Source organism: Mustelus asterias, chromosome 14 (genome assembly GCF_964213995.1).
Source record: "Mustelus asterias chromosome 14, sMusAst1.hap1.1, whole genome shotgun sequence".
Lineage (NCBI taxonomy): Eukaryota > Metazoa > Chordata > Chondrichthyes > Carcharhiniformes > Triakidae > Mustelus > Mustelus asterias.
In genome coordinates, this window is record NC_135814.1 from 14,212,531 (window position 1) to 14,238,776 (window position 26,246).

The 26,246-nt window shown below is 44.7% G+C and overlaps 1 protein-coding gene across 1 annotated transcript in view; it reads right to left on the reverse strand.

Annotated features, from left to right (window-relative positions):
* Window positions 1-400: 400 nt before the first annotated feature.
* Window positions 401-26,246, reverse strand: part of LOC144504124 (contactin-associated protein-like 5) — a 664,070-nt gene continuing 638,224 nt past the window's right edge. The window contains exons 23-24 of the mRNA XM_078229300.1: window positions 8,780-8,851; window positions 401-597 (exon numbers count right to left, since the gene is read on the reverse strand). Of these exons, the coding sequence (XP_078085426.1) occupies window positions 401-597; window positions 8,780-8,851 (269 nt within the window). The remainder of the gene's footprint in view (window positions 598-8,779; window positions 8,852-26,246) is intronic.

Below are 26,246 nucleotides of genomic sequence, written 5' to 3' on the forward strand. Positions count from 1 at the left end.
CTGTGATTCAGTCCGAGTTTCTTTATTGTGTCACTCAACTGTTTCAATGGAAATGTGCACCATTTTCCCCCTATCGGCTTTTAAAATAATGCTACTGTAATTAACAGGATATCTGCTTTGGACCACTAAAATGAAAAGATTTCACCTTTCAATAGCTGCTTCTAAACACTTGTTAAATTCTATAGAATTTGCATGTCTAACTCCCCGAGCTCACCCACAGTTAACAGAAAACAACAAATTCCGCACCATCTGATCATGTGAACCAGTTCTATGCCATGTACAGTTACTGTGACCGCTTAGTCTGCAGAGTCTGTGGCTAACTCATTGTACAGTCAGTGAGTCCCAGCTTGAGTGTTGTTAATCTTCTGCCGTGAGGTAATGAGGAGAACCTCTATCGCTGTCAGATGAAATACTCCTTCTTGCCTTCACGAACAGAATCCTGATAATTGGCATTGTTCTTCAGCGTGGCATCAACATTCTCAGCGTAGTCCGCTCCCTTTCTTTCGTTGGTGCGGTATGTGCCTTTGTGCCTGTACAACAAACGTCCCGTTACAGCCACCACACAGAGGATGACAAAGATCACAATCGCTATCACGCCTGCGGATGAGAAGAAAGAAGTTGAGCAGGTGAGCGAAGAATAGACGGGGCAGGAATCATAGATCATAGAATCCCTACAGGGCAGAAGAAGGCCGTTCAGCCCATCGAGCCTGCACCAACAACAATCCCACCCAGGCCTTATCCCTGTAACCCCATGCACCTAACCTGCTAATTCCCCCTGTACACTAAAGGACAATTTAGCTTGGTCAATCAACCTAACCTGCACATCTTTGGACTGTGGGAGAAAGCTGGAGCACCCAGAGGAAACCCATGCAGACACTGGGAGAATATGCAGACTCCACATGGACAGTCACCCGAGGCCAGAATTGAACCTGGGTCCCTGGCGCTGTGAGGCAGCAGGGCTAACCACTATGCCACCGTGCTGCCCCCAGTAGAAGTCTCAGTTCCAATGACAAAAGGGAAACAGATAAAGTGCTAGAATCCATTATTCAGGATGTTATAACAGCATATTTAGCAAATCATAATGCATCAGGCAGAGCCAACATTGTTTTGTGAAAGGGAAAGCTTGCTTAACTAATTTATGAGAGTTCTTTGAGGATGTAACAAGCAAGTTGGTTACAGAGGAACCTGTGTAAAAAAGAGATAAAATTCCGAAAGACGCGCAGGAGCAAAGGGACGTGTGTATACATGCGCATAAATCATTGAAGGTGGCAGGACAGGTGGAGAGAGCAGTTAACAAAGCATGTAGTATTCTGGGCTTTATTACTGAGGGCATTGAGTACAAGAGCAAGGAAGTTATTCTAAAGTTATGCAAGACACTAAATAGATCTCAGCTGGAATTTTGTGCACAGTTCTGGACACCTCACTGTCGGAAGAATGTGAGAGAGAGTACAGAATATTGGAGAGAGTACAGAAGAGTTTCACAAGAATGATTCCAGGGATGAGAAACTTCAGTTATGCAGATAGATTGGAGAGGTTGGGACTGTTCTCCTTGGAGAGAAGGCGGCTCAGAAGAGGTTTTGCTAGGTATGTTCAAAATCACGAGGGGGCTGGACAGAGTAGATATGATGCTGAGGGGCCTTGGACAGTATTTAACAATGAAAGATCTCCCTTTTAAGATTAGAAATGAGGAGAATCTTTTTTAAAGTTTATTTATTAGTCACAAGTAAGGCTTACATTAACACTGCAATGAAGTTACTGTGAAATTCCCCTAGTCGCCACATTCCGGCGCCTGTTCGGGTCAATGCACCTAACCAGCTTTTCTTTCGGACTATGGGAGGAAACCGGAGCATGCGGAGGAAACCCACGCAGAAACGGGGAGAACGAGCAAACTCCACACAGACAGTGATCCAGGCTGGGAATCGAACCCGGGTCCCTGGCGCTGTGAGGCAGCAGTGCTAACCACTGTGCCACCATGCCGCCCAATCTCAGTGAATCGTTAATCCGCACATTTCTCATCTCCAGAAGGCTGTGTCATTGAATTTATTCAAGGCTGAGTTAGATCGATCTTTGATGGGTTTTGGGCAGACAGACCATTGGAGTTGAGACCACAGTCAGATCAGGCATGATGTTGTTGAACAGAGGAGCAGTTTTGAATGGATGAACATTCGACTCCTGCTCTTAAGTACTAGGCCAGAATTTAAAGGATTATTGGGACTTGACCCCCACCATCCAAAGAGTCAGCAGGGAATGCACCATGGGACATTATACCATGTAAACCATGCTACAGAAGTCAAGTTCTTGTAGTCAAGTAGCTTGTATCTTCCTTTAACATCAACTGACATGCCAACTGACTCAAAAACAGCTTCTTCCCTGCTGCTGTCAGACTTTTGAATGGACCTACCTCGCATTAAGTTGATCTTTCTCTACACCCTAGCTATGACTGTAACACTACATTCTGCATTCTCTCCTTTCCTTCTCTATGAACGGTATGCTCTGTCTGTACAGCATGCAAGAAATACTTTTCACTATATGCTAATACATGTGACAATAATAAAATCAAATCAAATCAAATCAAATTACGCCTCCCCACCATGTCTTGCTATGCGTCCCTTTTACTTTTTTCTCTCAACTCCCGCCCTTGCCAAAGCTCCTTACGACATCATTCACCTGTAAGGGTGGTGTATACGTGCTTGTTGTTGTTGTTGGATGAGATGCAGAAGCCACCCAGCTACATTCATCATTTCAGATTCTAAAGTGTCAATCACTAGAAAATGACCACCGTCAGAAGCCCCTTACAGTGTAGATAGAGGAGTTCTGATCCCTCAGGTCCAGGGTGAAGGATCTCAGAAGGAGAGGAAAGGGATTAAGAGTAGCCAATAGATGGCAGCAGGCGATTGGAGGGTCACCAGAAACAAAGGAGGTAACAGAAACAGGAGACAAATTATCAGTGGAAAAGGATCAACTTGGGCTAATTGTGTAGTGAGTCGGGATTAATGAAACTTACTTCTCAGATGGGTGTTGTGGCTGTAGAGAGAATGGGCAGGATTCTCCAGTCTCGAACACGGCGAGACCCATTGCGAGCAAGAAAGGAAAAACTTGGCGTTCCAGCCAAAATTCCTTTCACTTTCAGTGGCACTGGAGGACCGCGAGGATGGAAGATTTTGTCCATGGTTTCATCTGAATTGTACTTTCCTGAACTTAATTAAATCCCAGAAACACAAGCGACTACATGCCCTAGTAGGGGATGGGAGCAGCCCAGCACCTCTTAAAATTACTCTTTTTTAATTCATTCATGGGACAGGGGTGTCGCTGACTGGGCCAGCATTTATTGCCCATCCCTCATTGATCTTGAACTGAATGGCTTGCTGGGCCCTTTCAGAGAGTAGTTGTGAGTCAACCACATTGCTGTGGCTCTGGAGTCACATGTAGGCCAGACCAGGTAAGGACGACAGATTTCCTTCCCTAAAAGGACATTCGTGAACCAGGTGGGTTTTTCCGACAATTGGCATTGTGGGGTAGGGGGTGGGATTCTCCCATTCTGTCGCGCTAATTTTTTGGCGGGTCAGGCTGGGAGAATCGCGTGTCAGCCAATTTGCGGGATTCGCGCATGCGTCCGGGGATAATGATGCAGCTATATAAGACCCTCGTCAGACCCCACTTGGAGTACTGTGCTCAGTTCTGGTCGCCTCACTATAGGAAGGATGTCGAAAAGATTGAAAGGGTGCAGAGGAGATTTACAAGGATGTTGCCTGGATTGAGTGGCATGCCTTATGAGGATAGGCTGAGGGAGCTCGGTCTTTTCTCCTTGGAGAGACGAAGGATGAGAGGAGACCTAATAGAGGTGTAGAAGATGTTGAGAAGCATAGATCGGGTGGACTCTCAGAGGCTTTTTCCCAGGGTGGAAATGTCTGCTACGAAAGGACACAGGTTTAAGGTGCTGGGGGGTAGGTATAGGGGAGATGTTAGGGGTAAGTTTTTCACACAGAGGGTGGTGGGCGAGTGGAATCGGCTGCCATCAGGGGTGGTGGAGGCGAACTCAATAGGATCTTTTAAGAGACTCCTGGATGAGTACATGGAGCTTAATAGGATGGAGGGTTATAGGTAGGTCTAGAAGGTAGGGATGTGTTCGGCACAACTTGTGGGCCGAAGGGCCTGTTTGTGCTGTAGTTTTTCTATGTTTCTATGTTCCCGACGCGCGCGCATCTCCCAGCAGCGGATATTCGGAATCACGCTAGAAACAGGTGGAAACACCAGGTAAGTCATTTTAATATATTTTACTTCTTTTTTTAATGCGATTAGCACGCCCGGGACTGAATTCTCCGGCCCCACTACCATCTCCCACCCTGTCAGGAGTATTTCACTCCAGCAGGGTTCAGACGAGCTCCCCACTTTGAGGGAACAAGCAGAATGACCCCGCTGGAGTGAAGGGGGGGGGGGCAATCAGGACCCTGCAGTGGGTCAGGCAGTGGGGGATGATGCCCCCTGGGCATGGGAAGCCTGGCAATGCCAGCCGTGCCCCCTGGCATTGCCCAAGGGGAAAAGATCCACTGAGGGCGGGTGGATCATCACTGCTGGGGGTGGAGGGGGCCTGGAGATTGGGGTGCTCCGGGACACGGGAGGAGGTCGGGGCTGACCCACGAATGGACGGGGGGCCATGATCGGGCCATACTGCGAGGGTTTCGGCCTGGCCAGCGATTGAGCTGGCCAGCAAATGGGAGGCTGACAGTTCGGGGCCACTGTGCATATGCAGAGGCCCGGAACTGTCTGCCTCCGGCATGAATAGGCCCCACCCCCTGAGCTTTTAATTATCTTACGATTGTGACCTTTGCATTGCACAGAGTGTGGGAGATTCTAGTGTGAACTCTCACTGAAAAAAGCAGTCGTGAGTTTAAGAGCCGTGGGGTTATGCTGCAACTGTACAGGACCTTGGTGAGACCACAGTTGGAATATTGTGTGCAGTTCTGGTCACCTCACTATAAGAAGGATGTGGAAGCACTGGAAAGAGTGCAGAGGAGATTTACCAGGATGCTGCCTGGTTTGGAGGGTAGCTCTTATGAGGAAAGGTTGAGGGAGCTAGGGCTGTTCTCTCTGGAGCGGAGGAGGCTGAGGGGAGACTTAATAGAGGTTTATAAAATGATGAAGGGGATAGATAGAGTGAACGTTCAAAGACTATTTCCTCGGGTGGATGGAGCTGTTACAAGGGGGCATAACTATAGGGTTGGTGGTGGGAGATACAGGAAGGATATCAGAGGTAGGTTCTTTACGCAGAGAGTGGTTGGGGTGTGGAATGGACTGCCTGCAGTGATAGTGGAGTCAGACACTTTAGGAACATTTAAGCGGTTATTGGATAGGCACATGGAGCACACCAGGATGATAGGGAGTGGGATAGCTTGATCTTGGTTTCAGATAAAGCTCGGCACAACATCGTGGGCCGAAGGGCCTGTTCTGTGCTGTACTGTTCTATGTTCTATGTTCTATGTGGTTTGCACCAATTTTTCCATGAATTCAACACTTAGAACTACTTTGGGAGAATCGCAGTCTAAGTTTCATGGTCATCAGTAGATTTTGAATTCCAGATATTTTTTTACTGAATTCAAATTCCACCACCTGCTATGCCGGGATTCGAATCCAGGTTCCCAGAACATTAGCCGAGGATTAGTAGTCTAGCGATGATATCGCTCTGTTCAAATCCAGCCGTCAGCTCTCAAAGGGCTGGAGTATTCTGGCTGTAGCAGGTACTGGAAATGGTTGAGGATGACTTTCAGACCAGCAAAAAGTCTTCAATAAACAGGTCAAGCAGATGTCTGCAAAGAGCAGCTTCTTTGTCATTTTTATTGTGGAAAAGAGGCATTCGCTGGACAGGACACATAGAATTGAGTTGTAGTTTCCTTCAAATTTATAGTGTCATATTAATGCCAATATTTTCATGATCAGGAAGAAATATGGAAGTGAGGAATGACAATCAACTTGTTACAGACCCTCAATTTGTACTCGTCCTCATAAAAAGTATAAAAATATATGACTGAACGCCAAGTTGATCTGCATTATCTGTTTCTCATAACTCAAACCAATTGATAAGGAGTAATTTTCCTTTGACATTTTCAACAGCACATCTTAAAATACTTCAGTTCAATTTAGATGTATTTGTCTTTCAATTACACAGAATCAACTTTTCATAAGTTCCTACTGTAATAATATTACTTGATGATAAGACATGATCATGCTGAAAGGCAGAGCAGACTCGAAGGGCCAAATAGCCTCCTCCTGTTCCGATTATAAACAGTTCAAATGCTGATTGAAAATAAAGGTGGGAATACAACAGCTGCAATTTTGATGTAATTCAAGAAAATAGTCATCTGTTCAAGGTAGCGAGGTTCGGGAATAAATCCAGTCTTGTCCCAAGAACAAATATTTTTTTAAAAATTAAATTCTTATTAATTAGCGCTGGTCATCTTTACACATTTATTTGGATGTGTAATGTACACTGGTTTAAGAAATAGTTGACTTTTAAACAATATGTCATGGGCTGTAGGAGTGATTGGCTAGGCCAGTATTTATTGCCCATCTCTAGTTGCCCTTCAGAGGTGATGGTGAGCTGTCTTCTTGGAACCGCTGCAGTCCATCTGGTCTGGGTCCATCCACAGTGCTGTTAGGGAGGGGAGTTCCAAGATTTTGATCTGGGTGACAGTGAAGGAATGGCGATATCATAGAATCATAGAAACCCTACAGTGCAGAAGGAGGCTGTTCGGCCCATCAAATCTGCACCAATCACAATCCCACCTAGGCCCTATTCCTGTAACCCTTCATATTTACCCTGCTAATTCCCCTGGGTTAATTTAGCTTGGCCAAGCAACCTAATCCACACATCTTTGAATATATTTCCAAGGCAGGATAGTGAGTGACTTTGAGGGGAACTTGATGGTGTTCCGATGTGTCTGCTGCCCTTGTCCTTCCAGATGGTAGCAGTTGTGGGTTTGGAAGGTGCTGCCTAAGAAGCCTTGGTGAGTTCCAGCAGTGCATCTTGCAGATGGTACAAACTGCTGACACTTTTGTTGGTGTGGAACGTTTGTGGATGGAATGCCAATCAAGCGGGGCTGCTTTGTCCGGAATGATGTCAAGCTTCTTGAATGTTGTTGGAGCTGCACCCATCCAGGCAAGTGGAGAATACCATCACGCTCCTGACTTGTGCCTTGTAGATGGTGGACAGGCTTTGGGGAATCAGGAGGTGAGTTAATTGCTGCTGGATTCCTAGTCTCTGACCTGCTCTTGTAGCCACAATATGTATGTGGCTAGTCCAGTTCAGTTTCTGGTCTCCCGACAATGTTGATAATGGGGGATTTGGCAGTGGTCATGCCATTGAAAGTCGAAGGATGTTGGTAAGATTCTCTCTTGTTGGAAATGGTCATTGCCTGGCACTTGTGTGTTGCGAATGTTATTGCAATTTGTCAGCCCAAAGCTGGATATTGTCCAGGTCTTTAGACATGGACTGCTTCAGTATCTGAAGAGTCACAGATGATGCTGAACATTGTGCAATCATCAGTAAAATTTCCCACTTCTGACCATATGATGGAAGGAAGGTCATTGATGAAGCAGCTGAGGGCAGTTGGGCTGAGAATACTAGCCTGAGATGATTGACCTCCAACAACCACAGCCTTGCACATCCTTTGTGCTCAGTATGACTCCAACCAGTGGAGAGTTTTCCCCCAATTCCCATTGACTGCAGTTTTGCTAGGGTTTACTTGATGCCACGTTTAATCATATGTTGCCTTGATGTCAAGGGCAGTCACTTTCACCTCTTCTCTGGAGTTTAGTCCTTTGTCAATGTTTGGACCAAGGCTGTAATGAAGTCAGGAGCTGAGTCACCCTGGCAGAACCCAAACTGAGCATCAGTCTGTAGGTTATTGCAAAACAAGTGCCGCTTGATCGCACTGTTGATGAGCAAGTGCTGCTTGATCGCACTGTTGATGAGCAAGTGCTGCTTGATCGCACTGTTGATGACCCCTTCCTTCACTTTACTGAGGATCGAGAGTAGACTGATGGGACTGTAATGACCTGGTTGGATTTGTCCTGCTTTTTTGTAGACAGGATACCCGGGCAGCTTCCATATTGCTGGGTAGATGCCAGTGCTGTAGCTGTACTGGAACAGCTTGGCTAGGAGTGCAGCAAGTTCTGGGGCACAGGTCTTCAGTACTGTTGCCGGAATGTTATCATGGCCCATAGCCTTTGCAGTATTGGCAATAGCACATGGTGTCGATCTTTTTGAGTGTTGTTGCAGCTACACTCATCCAGGCAAGTGGAGAGTATTCCATCACCCTCCTGACTTGAACCTTGTAGATAATTAGATGAGCTTTTGATAACAGTGGAAGCTTGCAATTATTTTAGACCTTGAACATAGAAAGACATCCTGAGGCATGTTTCAAGAGTGATTATCAAACAAAATTTGGCACAGAGCCACATAAACAGATATTAGGACAGGTACCCAAAAGTTTGGTCAAAAAGTTAGGTTTTAAGGAATATCTTCAAGGAGGAAAGAGATATAGAGAGGGAGTTCTGGAGCTTGAAGCCGAGGCAGCTGGAGACATGGCTGCCAATGGTGGGGAAATGAAATGAGGGATGTCCAAAAGGATAGAGTTGGAGGAGGGTAGGCATCTTGGAGGGTTGTACGGCTGGAGGAGGTTATAGAAGTAGGGAGGGGCAAGGTCGTAGAGGATTTGAAAACAAGGATGTGAATTTTATAAGATTTAAATGTTATAGTCTTGTGGCCAGTTCACACGCTTACCTCCAATGACGGCTGAGTCACTTCTGACTGAATTTTTTAATGGTTGCCCCACATCTATTGCCCCAGAATGATCTGTGGTTGGATTAAAAAATTATTGGAGGTTAATGCATTGTAACACTTATATTGGTATTTTGCTTGTCCCACATATAAGTAGTATCTAGTACAAATCACAGAATCACAGAAGTGGCCATTTGGCCCATTGAACCTGCACCAACAATTATCCCACCCTATCCCTGTAACCTCACGTATTTACCCTGCTAGTTCCCTCTGAAACCAACGGGCAATTTAACATGGCCAATCCAAGCTAAGCTGCACATCTTTGTACTGTGGGAGGAAACCGGAGCACCCGGGGGAAACCCACGCAGACATGGGGAGAATGTGAAGACTCCACAAAGGCAGTCACCCAAGTCTGGAATCGAACCTGGGTCCCTGACGCTATGAGGCAGCAGTGCTAACCACCGTGTCGTCCCTTATGCTCTTATTTACTCAGTCCACAGCAGTTAATTTTCCTTTTTGCATTTCAGGTGGGGCTCATCTATAACATGGATCCAGAGCAGGGATCTGTTCAATAAATATGACACTATTAACCCCCGTATCTGCACATCTGTCAGCACTCAGTTTCTTCAGATAACTTCTGGAAGCTTCAAATCTCAGTTTAAATGCCATCACTATCCTTCCCTTTTCAGAAGAGAATGGATCAACTATGATTGGCAACCTCTGGGTTGAAAGTACGTGGCATAAATGCCACAATCCAACCATTCATCCAGTCGCGAAGTGCAGGGAAAGAGCTACAGGTTATGTTGGGATCTAGATATGTAGATTCCAGCCTTTCCTGGTAATTTGAACAGGCATTTATTCAGGGCAAAATCTCCATTTGTTCCAATATTGGGAATACACCTGGAGACTGATGTACCCAGTTATAGAAAGAGACTAACCAGTGGAAGTAAAATCCATCTTGAGTTGGGGGAGCGAAGTCTTCCATATATATTTGGATCCCTTCGAAACCTGGCAGATGGGTCGCAAACCACATATCTCCTGCGGGTATCCCATCACATGGAGCTCTCCAGAGCAAGTCATGCCTGCCATGTTTTGCAATATTGCCAAGCTAGTTGGAATTTGTGTTGGGATTTGAACCCTTGTCCCCAGAACATTAGCTGAGTTTCTGGATTAATAGTCTAGCAATAACACCGTCGGGCTATCACCACCGCCCTCCCCACCCGCCCCCAAAAAGTGTAAGTGTGACATAAAGGACTTTATCCATTATAATCAGTGACTGCTTTTCAAAAGACTTTTCCCCAGTTAAGGCAAAGGACTGATGAAAGGGGTTGTATTTTGCTGACCAATTGAGGGGGGGGGGGGGGAGGTGGAACAAAAACTGGTGAGTCCACATGCCGCCTGTGCACATGCAATCAAGTGTTGGATAGCTGAGATAGCGACAGTCCACTGTAAAATTCAACCTCACTGTATCAATAGGTGGGTGATCTTTCATGGATTTTCAATGACAATTAGAATCCGTTGCAGAGCTTGGCATACTTCAGAATAGACAGAAACCTCACAAGTGAAGTAGTAAATATGCCAATAAATTTAACATATATAGAACCAATAGAGATGTCAAAGCAGGCTTGTGAATGGTTAATTTAAAAATCATATGACAAGTTGCATTGGATAGGATCCTCCCCTCAACCATAGGCTAATGATACCATCTCTGAGCACTAATAGGAAAAGGGGAAGGCAATGGCCTAGTTGTATTATCGCTGGTCGATTAATCCAGGAACTCAGCTAATGGTCTGGGGACCCGGGTTCGAATCCCGTCACGGCAGATGGTAGAATTTGAATTCAATAAAGAAATCAGGAATTAAGAATCTACTGATGACCATGAAGCCATTGTCGATTGTGGTAAAAACCCATCTGGTTCTCTGATGCCCTTTAGGGAAGGAAATCCACCGTCCTTACCCGGTCTGGCCTACATGTGACTCCAGAGCTATAGCAATGTGGTTGACTCTCAACTGCCCTCCCAGGGCAATGAGAGATAGGCAGCCAGTGATGCCCATGTGTGTGCACACAAAACAATTACATGGGAGTGATGCGCTATCAATAAGGCGAAAGACTACCGATATGCCAATATAAGTGTAGGCTTTTATTCACAACAGAATCAGGAGCAGATCCCAACATATAACCAACCTGGACTGAGCAAGGGGGAGGAGACAGCCACCTTTATACTAGGTGCTGAGGGGAGGACCCAAACTGGAAGGGGATGTGCCCAGGTATGACAAGCACACACAACGGTGGTCCATATAGGACAAAGGCACAACTGAGGTCCACCACAGGGAGGGACACTTAAATAATTGCCCACCTCCTCAGAAAATAATTTGAGAAAGGTTGGTTCTTAACTCTTGATGGCTGAATGCTCTCATCTTGTACCAGTCTGTGATAGATGAGGTGATTCATTGAATGGTTGCAATTTGGCCTCAAAACATCAGATAAAAATGGGCCTGATCACAATTCTCCTATGATCACTGGGATTGTTTGTAGGGAAGAAGGTTGAGAAGTGATCGTAATGAGGTGTTTAATAATAGAGGGACTTGATAGGATGGTTGCAAAGAAACCATCATCTCGTGGGGAAATCCAGAACAGGATTGCAAAACTAAAACTAGGCCATTAAAGAATGAAATCAGGAGGCACTCTTTTCACACAAGGGGAGTGGAAGTTCGGGACCCTCTCCTCCAAATGGCTGTAAATAGTGAAATATTCAAGACTGACATCACTGTGGTTTTTGTTAAGAACAGATTACGGAACAAGATCATAGAACCATCGATTCCTACAGTGCAGAAAGAGCCCATCGAGTCTGCACTGATAGTAATTCCACCCAAGCCCTATCCCCGGAACTCCACGTATTTACCCTGCTGATCTCCCTGACATTAAGGGGCAATTTGGCATGGTCAATCCACCTAATCTCCACATCTTTGAAGCGTGGGAGGAAACCAGAGTAACCGGAGGAAACCCACACAGACACGGGGAGAACACAGACAATCCACCCGAGGCCAGAATTGAAATCGGGTCCCTGGTGCTGTGAGGCGGTAGTGCTAACCACTGTGCCACCGTGCTGCCCATGGATGAATAGAGCTCAGGCACAGATCTGCGCTGATCACATTAGTTGGAGGAATCGGTTCATGGGGTTGAATAGGATATGTTCTTACATGCAGAATCCTAACTTCACTGAATTTTGCAGATGTACATGTTCCAACAAGGATTACCAGATATGGATTGGAACTAGGGAATGCAATCATCTTCCCTTTCCTTAATGTGGAGCCTGGAAACAAATTGAATTTATCCTATTTTGTTCCACTGATACCGGCTCACTTAGCAAAGCTGTGACACTTCTGATCTGTAGATACTAATGAAGAAACTCTCTGAATTACTCATGAAACCCTTCAAGTTGCTAATTTTAGACGCATAGGGTTAAGAGCCAATTCCTGATAATTGAATTTTTTCTTGTTCACGCTAATTATTAGTGTTTTTTCTGAGATGCTACACATGTCACGACTTGACTGTTTCAATGAATTCCTGGATGGTCTCCCACGTCTTACCCTCCATAAGCATGAGGTCATCCAGAACTGTGCTGCCATGCTTCATAACTGTCAGCAAACCATGTTCCGCTTCCCCCCTGTGCTCGCTGGCCTACATTGACTCATGGTCAAACAATGCCTTGACTATAAAATTTGCATCCTTATTTTCAAATCCCTTCATGGCTTTGTTCCTCTCTCTCTCTGTAATCTTTTTCAGCCTCACAACCTTCCGAGATATCTGTGGTTATACAAGCAAAATTCTGCAGATGCTGGAATCTGAAACAAAAACAGAAAATGCTGGAAAATCTCACCAGTTCTGATAGCATCTGTGGAGATAGAATGCAGATATGTCTGGGCCTCCTGTTCTGGTCCCCTGGGCAGCCCTGATCTTAATCGCTCCACCATTAGTGACCATGCCTTGAGTTGTCGAGAACTTAAGCTCTGGAATAGCCTCCATAAACCTCTCCATTGTTCTACCTTGTCTTTCTTCCTTGTAGATATTCCTTAAAAACTAGCTCTTTGACCAAACTTATGGTCATCAGCCCTGATATCTCCTTATGCTATTTTGTGTCATCTTTTGTCTTATAATGTCTCTGTGAAACCTCTTAGGATGTTTTATTATATTGACACTGCATTAAGAAAAATTGCTGTTCTTGTGTGAATTGCCATGCATTATTTTCATAGTTGCCGGGAAAGGACATGTTGAAATTCCTGCTGCAGGAATTCTATTTTAAGGTTTATTTATCAGTGTCACAAGTAAGCTTACATTAACACTGCAATGAAATTACTGTGAAAATGCACTAGTCGCCACACTCCGGTGCCTGTTTGGGTACACTGAGGGAGAATTTAGTACGGCAAATGCACCTAACCAGCATGTCTTTCAGAATGTGGGAAGAAACCGGAGTGCCTGGAGGAAACCCACGCACATGGAGAATGTGCAGATTCTACACAGACAGTGATCCAAGCTGGGAATTGAACTGGGTCCCTGGCACTGTAAGGCAGCAGTGCTAACCACTGTGCCACCACGCCGCCCTCTACTCCACTCTGTGAGTGGAAACTGTATGGTTCTGGAACAAACAGAAACCTGAACTATAATCGTGATGCAAGGGGACTTACCATGCATGAAGTATGAGGGTAGGAAGCAATTTAGTGTGCCGTACTAATATTCTTTTTCACTCAATCATTATAAACAGAAGAGGAATCTGTTAATTGTTAAGTATGAGGATTTGTAGACTGCCTGGAGATTTTAAGTGGTGGAGTTTAAGGCACTTTATTGGTTTCATGGACGAAAGTGACTCCAACAAAAGAGTCTCATCTGTGTTATATCATGTGTGAGGTTCAACCGTGAAATAACGTTTCATCTCAGTGGTTCTTTCTCTACATGAGGGGTGAAAAACAATGACCCAGTTCAGACAGGGAAGTATCCATGTAATGTATCATATCGCTTCTCTGATGTTGTCAATCATCCTTGATGCCACACAACAAATTGGATTCTCACTTTTCCTGTTCCAGCTGTAAGTAAGTTCATTTTCAGATTCTCCAGTTGCCGTACTTGTTGCAAGATCCCAGTAAGAGAGCAAACATATTTTTGTGAGTTGCCTGTGTTAAAGAATCTTGGAAATAATTAGAAAAGTATCAGTTTCCAATTTGCAAAGGTGACTCTCCAGTTTTATAGCAGGAGGGGGTCAGGTTGTGTGGGAGGACTTCTGTGCAGGGAACTCCTCCACCTACACACAGGCCATAATGTTATTATTAAGCAACTTTTCAAATGACTAATTATTTTTCTGTGAAGAATTTAGTTTGTGGATGAGTTCAGTAGGTGCCTGTTTTGGCGCAGAATTCTAGTTGGAGCTGCCATTTTGTCCTGCCTGTTTTGTCTGCTTTATTGTTGATGGACAGAACCCCCGTCTGGCATCCTCAAATATCTGGGGAGAGGGCAACCAAACTTGTATTTACATAACCCACAGTTAGCTAGAAGTATTTGATGCGCAATTAAATCACTCGGGAGGCTGGATCGTACCCGGGAAATAAAGGCTTTTATTAGTAACAAGAATGGAGCATACTATATAACAATACAATCCCAGACTAAAGGGTCACCCGTCAGTGCAGTGACCTTTATACTCCTACAGGTAGGCGGAGCCAACCGGAGTGTACCACAGAACAATATCAACAGGTAGAACACCCCAACCCTAACCCCAACAGTGACAACAGTAATATATGTACAAGTACCCATAGTGCTAACCATCTATGGTTCAGTACCCATAGTGGTAACCATCTATGGTTCACCACGGTATTTATGCCCTGTACTGTTTTATCCTCCGTACTTTTTGACTATTTGTTTGCTACATTTCATGTCTGGAATATAAAGTATTTTTAATTAGAAAGGGAACCATTGTACTAGAACCCGCATAACTCTGCATCTCAAAGCTCTGCAATCTCTTATCATGGCACACTGGTGTGTTGACCAGACCACCCAGGTGTGCCACGCAAAAAGATACAAAATGATTAAAATTCATGCAATTAAACTAAAACTGACCTTGGTCTGCAGCTCCGTGGTTGGTATTGCCAGGACCCGATGAATCTTGGACCTCCCATGTATGCATCAGCTGGGACAGAGCTGCACTAGCGCAGTTTAGATTTTTTATGTTGGCCAGGCCCTTGCACATGACCAACGGGATTTGGAGCTGAAGACAAAGGTTCCCATGTGACAGCAGAAAAAGCTAAAACTCAAAACGAGCTTAAAAACCCTGGGAGAAGGAGGCGAGACAGGGAGACGGTAAAAAAAAACAGGGAGGGGGACAGGGAGAAGTTAAAAACAAAGTTCCCAGTAAGAGAAGAGGACAGAGAAAATAAGAGGTATGCCTCAAAATTATTTTTATAGTATAGAGGTGTGCCATGACATATAAAAGGTTGGGAACCACTGTCTTAGTGCATGAATCACAAAAAGGCAAGTATTGCAGCGACACGGTGGCACAGTGGTTAGCACTGCTGCCTCACAGCGCCAGGGACCCGGTTCGATTCCCGGCTCAGGTCACTGTCTGTGTGGAGTTTGCAAGTTCTCCCCACATGTGTGTGGGTTCCCTCTGGGCGCTCCGGTTTCCTCCAATAGTCCAAAGATATGTGGATTAGGTGGATTGGCCATACTAAATTGCCCCTTAGTGTCAGGGGGACTAGTAGGGCAAATGCATGACTTTATGGGGATACGGCCTGGGTTGGATTATGGTCAGTGCAGACTCGATGGGCCAAATTGCCTCCTTCTGCACTGTATCATAGAATCATAGAAACCCTACAGTACAGAAAGAGGTCATTCAGCCCATCGAGTCTGCACCGACCACAATCCCATCCAGGCCCTACCCCCATATCCCTTCATATTTTACCCGCTAATTCCTCTAATCTACGCATCCCAGGACACTAAGGGGCAATTTTAGCATAGCCAATCAACCTAACCCGCACATCTTTGGACTGTGGGAGGAAACCGGAGCATCCGGAGGAAACCCACGCAGACACAAGGAGAATGTGCAAACTCCACACAGACAGTCACCCAAGCCGGGAATCGAACCCAGGTCCCTGGAGCTGTGAAGCAGCAGTGCTAACCACTGTGCTACCGTGCCGCCCACACTGTAGGATTCTATGATTCTATACAGCAAGTAACATAGAAACGTGGAAAATAGGAGCAGGAATAGGATTCAGCCCTTCGAGCCTGCTCCGCCATTCATTATGATCATGGCTGATCATCCAACTCAATAGCCTTGTCCCATAGAAACATGATTTGGATTAATTTGGAAAGCTAATAGAATGTTATCATTTATTGTGAGGGGAAATAAATACAAAAGTAGGAACGTTATGCCTTAGTTATATTGCACATTGGTGAGGGAAATATGGAGTATTTGATACTGTGTTCATCTCCTTTTTTAAGAAAGGATATAAATACATTGGGAGCAGTTCAGAAAAGGTTTTCCAGACTATTCCTGGAATGAGTGTGTTTTCTTATGAAAAAAAGTTAGACAGGCGAGGCGTCACGGTCGCACAGTGGTTAGCACTGCTGCCTCACAGTGCCAGGGACCCGGATTTGATTCCCGGTTTGGGTTCCTGTCTGTGTGGAGTTTGCCCGTTCTCCCTGATGTCTGCGTGGATTTCCTCCAGGTCCTCTGGTTTCTTCCCACAGTCTGAAAGACATGCTGGTTAGGTGCATTGACCCAAACAGGCGCCGGACTATGGCGACTAGGGGAATTTCACAGTAACTTCATTGCAGTGTTAATGTAAGCCTTACTTGTGACTAATAAATAAAACATGAGCAGCCTGGGAATGGAGGGATACAAACGATTGGTCTAGTTGGACCAAGGAGCGGCACAGGCTTGGAGGGCCGAAGGGCCTGTTTCCTGTGCTGTACTGTTCTTTGTTCTTTGTTTGTTCTTTACTTTGCATCTGTTGGAGTGAAAGGCGGCTTGATTGCAACATATAAGATCCTGAGATATGTTGACAGGGTCCACGTGAAGAGGAGGTTTCATCTTGTGCAGCCTTTGATATGGCACCTTATCCAATAGCTTTTGAAATTCCAAGTGCACCACATCTACAGGTTCCCCTTTGTCTACCTTGTTTCTTACTTCCTCAAGAAACACCAACAAGTTATTCAAACATGATTTCCCTTTCAGATCATCATGCTGACCCTGCCTGATGGTATCATGACTTTCTGAATACTGCAGACAGCACCTTTCCAGCCAGAAATGTGTCCATGCTTCTTGGCTGCTTAGTAGGCTGCTTAGCCCCTGAAAAACAGGCTCTGCACAAACAAATTTGTAGGCCGTTACATTGACTGATCTTCAAGAAACAGAAATGAACTGAGAAATATTTATAACGCATCATTACAGTCAATTTTATTGTGGAATCTTGACTTTATTTTTACAAAGACATCGGGAATAAAAGATGAATTTCACAGGTTTTGTTAGAAAATCCTAACATAAAGATTGTGATCCTTTTTAATTGCTTTAAGAATGCCCAATGATCCACAGCCCGAGGTCTTAGAATCCTAGTCTAGCACTTTGCTCTCCCTCGTGGCAGTCTTAAAGAGGCTTCCACAGCAGAGAGATTTTCTCCAAAATGGTTTCAGTAATTGCTTTATTTTTAGGTTTGTTGTTGATCTTGAGCACGATGATCATTTATCTTTGGATTGATTGGGAATTGCACTGTTTTGCTGGAACAGATTGCTTCTTCCTTGAGTCAGTGAGGAGAAGTGCACAGATTCTCGCACTCCAAAAACTCTGATCTTACATGTTGATGTCTTTGACACAACATTAGATTTTGACCTGTATTTTAAGCCAGTATATAAGTCAATTTACAATCAAACAGCTCGAAATTGGACTTTCAACTAATTTGCCACTGGTCTGGTTGAATATTGCTGCGTTCATAAATATTGTGTACCCTATAGTAAATCCCAAACCAGTGCAGTTTTAGTTTATGAATTAAGTTGTCAGTGGTGTAGGAATGCTTGTCCTGTAAAAGCTGACATTGGTAAATGTATCGTCCCTTATCATACCTATCACGGGAGCTGTTCACATTTGTATTTATGCAACTGTTGTACATATTTTCCTTGCTCGAAACAGTTTGTCATGATCTGAAATATTTATTTCTGCTGCTACTGTGAGGTTATCTAGTTTACAGTACATTAGGAACTGTAGTTATAGATAAACCACACAAAAGGCTTGCAGCACCAGGTGAATCGTAAGTGAATTGTCTGCTTTGAGCCATCATATATTATTTATGTGATTCACATTGAGCCTGTAATAACTCTAGCAAATCAAGCCCATGCACTGTGAAGCTTTCAACTTACCAAAGTGGCTCAATAGCAAGGATAGTAGGAAAGAGAATACAATGAGTATTTATATAGTCATAGAGGATTACAGCATGAAAACAGGCCCTTTGGCGCAAGGAGCTGTGCTCCGAAAGCTTATGGTATTTGCTACCAAATAAACCTGTTGGACTTTAACCTGGTGTTGTGAGACTTCTTACTGCAACTTGTATAAACAGGCCCTTCGGCTTAACATGCCGCCAGCACCTCTAATGTGGTTAAATGATCCAAAGCAAGACGACTATGGAAATAAATTTGAAACTGAGCCACATTATTAGATATTAGAATCATAGCACCCCTCCAGAGCAGAAAGAGGCCATTTGGCCCTTTGAGCCTGCACCGACAACAATCCCACCCAGGCCCTATCCCCATAACCCCATGTATTTACCCTGCTAATCCCCCTAAGGGGCAATTTAGCATGGCCAATCCACCTAACCCGCACATTTTTGGACTGTGGGAGGAAACCCACACGGGGAGAAGATGAAAACTCCACACAGACAGTCACCCAAGGCCAGAATTGAACCTGGGTTCCTGGCACTGTGAGGCAGCAGTGCTAACCACTGTGCCACAGTGCCAGGTGACCAAAAGCCTCATCAAAGAGGTAGATTTTTCGGAGAGTCTTGTCAGAGGAAAGAACGGTGGAGAGCTTTAGAGGAGGAATTCCAAATAGAAAGTATGATGAGTAGTTTAAGGTCACTTTTGGCTGACAGAACATTAATGGCCTCAGTATACTAAAATTGCCATGTACACCAATTTTTTTTAAAGTATTAGTGTCACAAGTAGGCTTACATTAACACTGCAATGAACTTACTATGAAAATCCCCTAGTCACCACATTCCGGTGCCTGTTCGGGTACACTGAGGGAGAATTTAGCATGACCAATGCACCTAACCAGCACGTCTTTCAGACTGTGGGAGGAAACCGGAGCACCCGGAGGAAACCCACGCAGACACGGGGAGAATGTGCAAACTCCACACAGACAGTGACTTAAGCCGGGAATTGAACCTGGATCCCTGGTGCTGTGAGGCAGCAGTGCTAATCACTGTGCCAGCATGCCACCCCCACCACTGTGCCACCGTGCCGCACCCCAACACTGTGCCACAGTGTCACCCCCCCCCCTTTCTCTTTATGTATAAACTCTGTGGTAAATAAAGTATTTGTAAAAAAAAATAATTTATTCAATGGTTAATACTGCAAATGATCTGGATCATAATTTCACATGGATAACACGATAATGGTGAAATGACGTGTTAATATCAAACAATTATTTGAGTGTTGGGATTGCTTTTTTTTTTAGAATCTACTTCTGTTAACACGATGGTTACATTTCCTGGGCTACGTGGGTTCCCAACAAGAATGGTACTCTCAGAACCATCACACCAGAACCCATGATCATTTTAGCTGTAAAAGTGAAAACCATGAATGATTAATTGTCTTGATCTCTATATTTTCTACTAAACCTGAAATCGTTTCTCAAGAGGGTGATGCAGTGATTTTGCTCTCTGAACCAATTAGTTCTCCAGGCTTTAGCCTGAGGCTCTACTTAGGTCCACCAAAAAAAAATTGCAATGGCAATTTAATTAATGTCTATTCCTATACTCAATTCCCACACAAAACTATTCAATATTATGCATCGGTGTTGAACAGCGGAGGTGAGCCAGTATATTTAGAGCATTCTCGTAGCAACTAGGTTTAACCCAAATTTGTATTGAAATTCTTCCCATTCTTTTTCCTTCTTCACATCTACTTGGTTCTAATCCTTTGGCCAGAATTTTACCGGCCCGCCCGCCATGGGAATCCGAGCAGGCGAGGGGTGCGGCATGGGAAGGTCCATTGACCTCGGGCGAGATTTTACGGTTTTGGGACGAGCGAGGCCGTAAAGTCCCACAGTTTGAGTTTCGAAAAAGGGGCACTTAGAATCATCAGCTTAGTTAACATCTATGTTGATTATGTTGTTAGCAACAGACAGCATGGTTTTGTACAAGGGAGGGCATGTCTCACTAATTGGATTAAGTTTTTTGAGGAGGTGGCAAAAATGATTGACGAGGGAGGGGCCATGGATATTGTCTACATGGACTTTAGTAAAGCATTTGACAAGGTCCCTCATGGCCAGCTGGTGCAGAAGGTTAAATCATACAGGATCAAGGATGAACTAGCTAGATGGATTCAGAACTGGCTTGGCCATAATAGGCAGAGGGTAGTAGTGGAAGGGTATTTTTCTGAATGAAGGTTTGTAACTAGTGGTGTTCCACAGTGCTGGGACCCTTTGTTGTTTGTAACATATATATAAATAATTTGGAAGAAAATATAACTGGTCTGATTAGCAAGTTTGCGGATGATACTGAGATTGCTGGAGTTGCGGATGGTGATGAAGATTGTCAGAGAATGCAGCAGGATATAGATAGGCTGGAAAATTGGGCGGAGAAGTGGCAGAGGCAATTTAATCTGGACAAATGCGAGGTGATGCGTTTTGGTGGATCCAATTCAGGTGGGAGCTATAAATGGCAGAACCATCAGGAGCATAGACACACAGAGAGATCTGGGAGTACAGGTCCACAGATCCTTAAAAGTGGCAGCACAGGTGGAAAAGGTGGTGAAGAAAGCATGTGGCATACTTGCCTTCATCTGTTGGGGTATCGAGTATAAAAGTTGGCAAATTATGTTACAGTTACATAAAACGTTGGTTAGGCCACATTTGGAATACTGTGTCCAATTCTGGTCACCACACTACCAGAGGATGTGGACACATTGGAGGGAGTACAGAAAAGGTTTACCAGGATGTTGCCTGGGTATGGAGGGTATTAGCTATGAGGAGAGATTGAATAAACTGGTCTCCCTGGAAAGACGGAGACCTGATAGAAGTTTATAAAATTATGAGGGGCAGAGATAAGGTGAACAGTTGGAAGCTTTTATCCAGGGCAGAAATGACAATTATACGGGGGCACAAATTCAAGGTAAGGGGGGAAAGGTTCAGTGGAAATGTGTGGGTGAAGTTTTTTACACAGAGGGTGGTGGGGGCCTGGAATGCACTGCCAAGTGAGGTGGTTGAGGCAGATACGTTAGCAACATTAAAGACTTATCTGGATAGACACATGAACAGCCGGGGAATAGAGGGATACGGGCAGTTGGTCTAGATAGGACAACGTGATTCCCACAGGCTTGGTGGGCTGAAGGGCTTGTTCCTGTGCTGCACTGTCCTTTGTTCTTTTGCTCGTTGACACCCTTCATTTCCCTTTTCCTCTCCTGCCGCCATCACCCACAGCTAAAACAAACTGGTTAGCATCGCAAATGTCTCCTTTCTCGGTTTACCCTATGGGCCCCAGGGCAATTCTTTCCTTTCTAGGGTCATATCACAAACCTCGTTCAGTATGCTCAAGGCTGGGATCATCAGATTTTTAATCAGTAACAAAATCAAGAGTTATGGAGATAAGGCGGGAAAGTGGAGTTGAGGATTGTCACATCAGATCAGTCATGACCTAATTGAATGGCAGAACAGACACAATGGGCCGAATGGCTTACTTCTGTTGCTACACCTTATGGTCTGACCGAATTCCTCTCTATTTGGGTCCCCACACCTATTGTCCTCTGTCCTTGTCTCAGTTTTAGAAATCATAGAAACTCCACAGGGCAGAAGGAGGCCATTTGGCCCGTCGAGCCTGCACCAAAAACAATCCCACCCCAGGCCCTATCCCTATAACCCCACATATTTACCCCACTAATCCCTCTAACCTACACATCCCGGGACACTATGGGCAACTTAGCATGGCCAATTAACCTAACCTGTACATCTTTGGACTGTGTGAGGAAACCAGAGCACCCGGAGGAAACCCACGCAGACATGGGGATAACGTGCAAACTCCACACAGACAGTGACCCAAGCCAGGAACCAAACCCGTTCACTGCAGCTGCGAAGCAGCAGTGCTCACCATTGTGCCACTGTGCCGCCCCTTGGAGAGAAAGACTTGCATGAGTTTTTCCATCAGTTATTCATGAAGTCACACCTTCTCAACCTTGCCCTTCGCTTGCGGTGTGGCGATCCTCAGATTAAATCATCACCAGTCAGCTCTCCCTTTCAAAACAGGGAGCAGCTACGATCAGCTGGAACTATGATGATTTTGCATTGGCATGACCATCAGACCTGTGAAATCACTTGGCAACAAATGAGGTATGTTTTCAGTGTGATCACAGGCTGCCATGTTTCCCGCAGTTGTAATGTAGGAAACCTGGCCGACAACCTGTGCACATAGAGCAAAAACTTTATACAAACAGCAATGTAATATTGGCTAGATAACCTGCTTCATTGTGAAGTTGACTGACGGACAAATATTGGCCATGACACTGGGGATAACTCTTTGAAATAATGCCATGAGATCCCTTACATTCAGATCAGCCTTTGATTTAATGTCCCATCCAAATGATGGCAGTGCAGCACTCCATCAGTACTGCACTGCAGTTTCACCACACATTTTTGGGCTCAAGAGCTGGAGTGGGATGTCAACCCAGAACCAATTGATTCAGAGGCAGGAGTGCCACCAACAGAGGCATGGCTGACAACCAGAGCTTGACCATATGGTCTGCACCACTGCCCCAGTTTGGATCCAACTATTTCTTTATTCCAGGTCCCACTTCTTCCCAAGTTGCGCTTTCTTCATCATCTCTATATCTGAATTAAGACCTGAACAACCCAAATAGTTGAAGTTAATTTGGTTTTCCGATGGCCTCTCTGTACTTGGGTTCTATTGTGCAGGGATATTGTTAACCACGGTTGGATCATGTAATTTACGTGTGATAACCTGGATGCAAATTGTTCCTTCTCCTTCATGGAGTTGTGTTATTTTTAGTGAGATTTTCCTGGAAAGTATGGGTGGAATTCTCCGGCCTCCCAGCCGCGTGTTTCCCGCCGGCAGGAGGTGGCGCATTGTTTGCTAGTGGTGGGGTTCTCTGGTCCCGCCACTATCAATGGGAATTCCAATTGGTGTTATCCCATGCTGGTGGGAAACCTGCCGGCAGGGTTGTGTTGCCGGTGGGACCGGAAAATCCTGCCGGCATGAACGGCCGGAGAATTCTGGCCCATGTATTGATAACTCTTACTTTTTGCTGATGGAAGCATATTATTTACATTTTGGGAGTTTGCCGTAAAACTTTTGAGAAGTGTGCATAGCAATCAACCCCATCCTCTATCTTACAGAAATGAGACAACTGTAAGTGTTGTAGCTACATCCACTATCATAGTGACTCCTGCAGTAATGAGGTATACTTGTCTCTGAATGATAAGTTTCTGGGTTCAAGACCCATTGCAGGAGTTGAGCACAAAAATCTAGGCTGACTCTACAATGCAGCACCGAGAGAGTGCTACATGGTCAGAGGTGCTGTCTTTCGAATGAGAGCTTAAATTGTTGCCCCACCTACTTGTTTGGCTGGATGTAAAAGATCCCCTGATACTGTTCCAAAGAAGAGTAGGGGAGTTATCCCTGGTGTCGTGGCCAATACATGTCCCTTTCTGTGTGTAGTTTGCACGTTCTCCCCGTGTCTGTGTGGGTTTCCTCTGGGTGCTCCGATTTCCTCCCACAGTCCAAAGATGTGCAGGTTAGGTACATTGGCCATGCTAAATTGCCCCTAAGTGCCCCAGGATGCGTAGGTTAGAGGGATTACTGGGATTAATATGTGGGGTTATGGGGATAGGGCCGAAATGGGATTGTTGTCGGTGCAGACTTGATGGGCTGAATGGCCTCCTTCTGCACTGTAGGGATTCTCTGATTCTTTATGCAAATTAGTGGCCTGTTTCTGACACTGCAACAGTGCGTACACTTTAAAAAGTACTTCATTCGTTTAAAGCATTTTGGAATGGGTCGTGCCTTAAAAATGCATGTCTTTCCTTCTCTGAAGTTTATGTAGATGGGTGCATGCTGAATTAGCAAAGGCGATGGCCTAATGGTATTATTGCTAGACTATTAATCCGGAAACTCATCTAATGTTCTGGGTTCGGATTCTGCCAATTAATCTGGAATTAAGAATATACTAATGACCATGAAACCATTATCGATTGTCGGAAAAAACCATCTGGCTCACTGGTGTCCTTTAGGGAAAGAAATCTGCTGCCCCCACCTGGCCTGGCCTACACGTGACTCCAGAGCCACAGCAATGTGGTTGAGGTGGTTGGGCAACTAGGGTAAGGCAATAAATGCTGGCCAGCCAGCAACACCCATGTCCCACGAATGAATAAAACAATCAACTTGTTGTCTTTTAATACATAGCAATTGATTGTATGGGTGCTTAGATGGAACCAGGGGCACCAAAATGAGGTCAGTGGTAACCTTCACTGCGAAGGAAGCATTGATAGTTGATTGTCTGCACAATTCGATTGAGGTCATAAGACTGACCTCAGCCACATCCTGCTCACTGAGCTACACTTCAGATCTATTCCACGCCACAGTTCATTCCGAAAAAGAGTCTCCCCTATCCTCTCCATCCTGCCAGGACACCCCTTCATTCAAGACCCTGCTACAGATCATATAATTGGTAATTACTGATACTTCAATCATGAAAAACCTGCTGTGTTATTTGCTTCATTGAAAAGTATGTGGCCATTTCCCTCTTCTCATCTCGACTTTTCTGTACCTAATTAAAAATTTAGTTCAGTATCCTCATTTAGTTATACACTAAATTGTACTTGAAAAATACTTTTTTTTATTCTTAAGTGCAACCTCATGATTTTAATTGCATGAAGTTCTCTCGTTACATGTATATTGAATTGGGTCTTGGTAAATCTGCTGAATGGTGTCTCTCCCTCAGTCTAGTCATCATTATTTGATTCTCGATATAGCTAAAATTCAGCAACGCACCAAGAATGGAAATAATTGTTATTGATGTTATTGTATGAGTGCTTAATGCCCAACATAAATGAGTTAATCTTCCATTAAATAGCAGCAGGGATAATTTGATTAGAGTATATTAAATATTTATACAACAGCACCACCAATAGTAATGCCTTCCCTTTCCAGCCCTTACAAGAGTACTGAGCAACCTGCAGTCTTGGGGCCACATGTGGCCCATCTGGGTTCCGAGTGTGGCCCATGAGACAACTGATTGACCATTGCCCACCCAGGGTTGCCACATTCTGCTGATTTCTGTCGCTGCGTAGTTTTGTTTTCCTACCAGCATGACAACGAGGACACATACACAAAACAAGGGCAAGTGAAGTGAGATGCATGCTGATTGCAAAGTGTAAATATTGCTTTTGTTTGTACCATTTGAAATTGATGTCAGTTCTATTGGTATATAAATGATTGAGCGTATTCTATAACTCGTTATGAAATATTCAGAGTGTATTAAATGTATTTAATCTTATTCATGGGGTCATAGTTAGTGAGCAATCCTGATTTCAATCTTACGACCCACTAAGATAAAGGAGGGCCACTCATACAGCCCATTCACTGGCCTAGATTGCCCCGTCTTACAACAATGAACTAATATGTTGACGGATCCATTTCAAAGTAAAATAATTAAAACACTTATTTGGACAGGCATGGTTTTCAAAATTTTGCATTTGATTTTCCAAGTCCCTGAAATCATCTCATACAAATCTGCTTGGAAGGATTTCTCTTCCTGCTGTGAAACATGGGCTGGTGTGAGATACAGATACAGAGATACATGTCTACAATAATGCCATCAAATTGGGCGACAATGTATATTCCTGCAATGAGGCGAATTTACTCTGCTCACAGAGTAAGCAGAGTCTTGTGTGGGTGTTGAATCTGGAACTGGGATATTGACTGGAATTCTCTGGCCGTTCACGCCCCGTCGCTGCTGCCAGTGAGAACGGAGAATTTGACGCTCGGCCAAATCTCCATTCACTGCAGCAGGAATGGAGAATCCCAGCCATGGATGGGGGCGGAGAATCAGTCTCATTACGGTTGTGATGGTGTCAGTCTTGCCTTGGTTGGCAGCACTCTTGCCTCTGAGTCAGGCTCAAGTCCCACTCCAGGATTTGAGCATAAAAATCAATGCTGGTGCTCCAGTGCAGTAGTGTGGGAGTGCTACACTGTCTGAAGGTTGT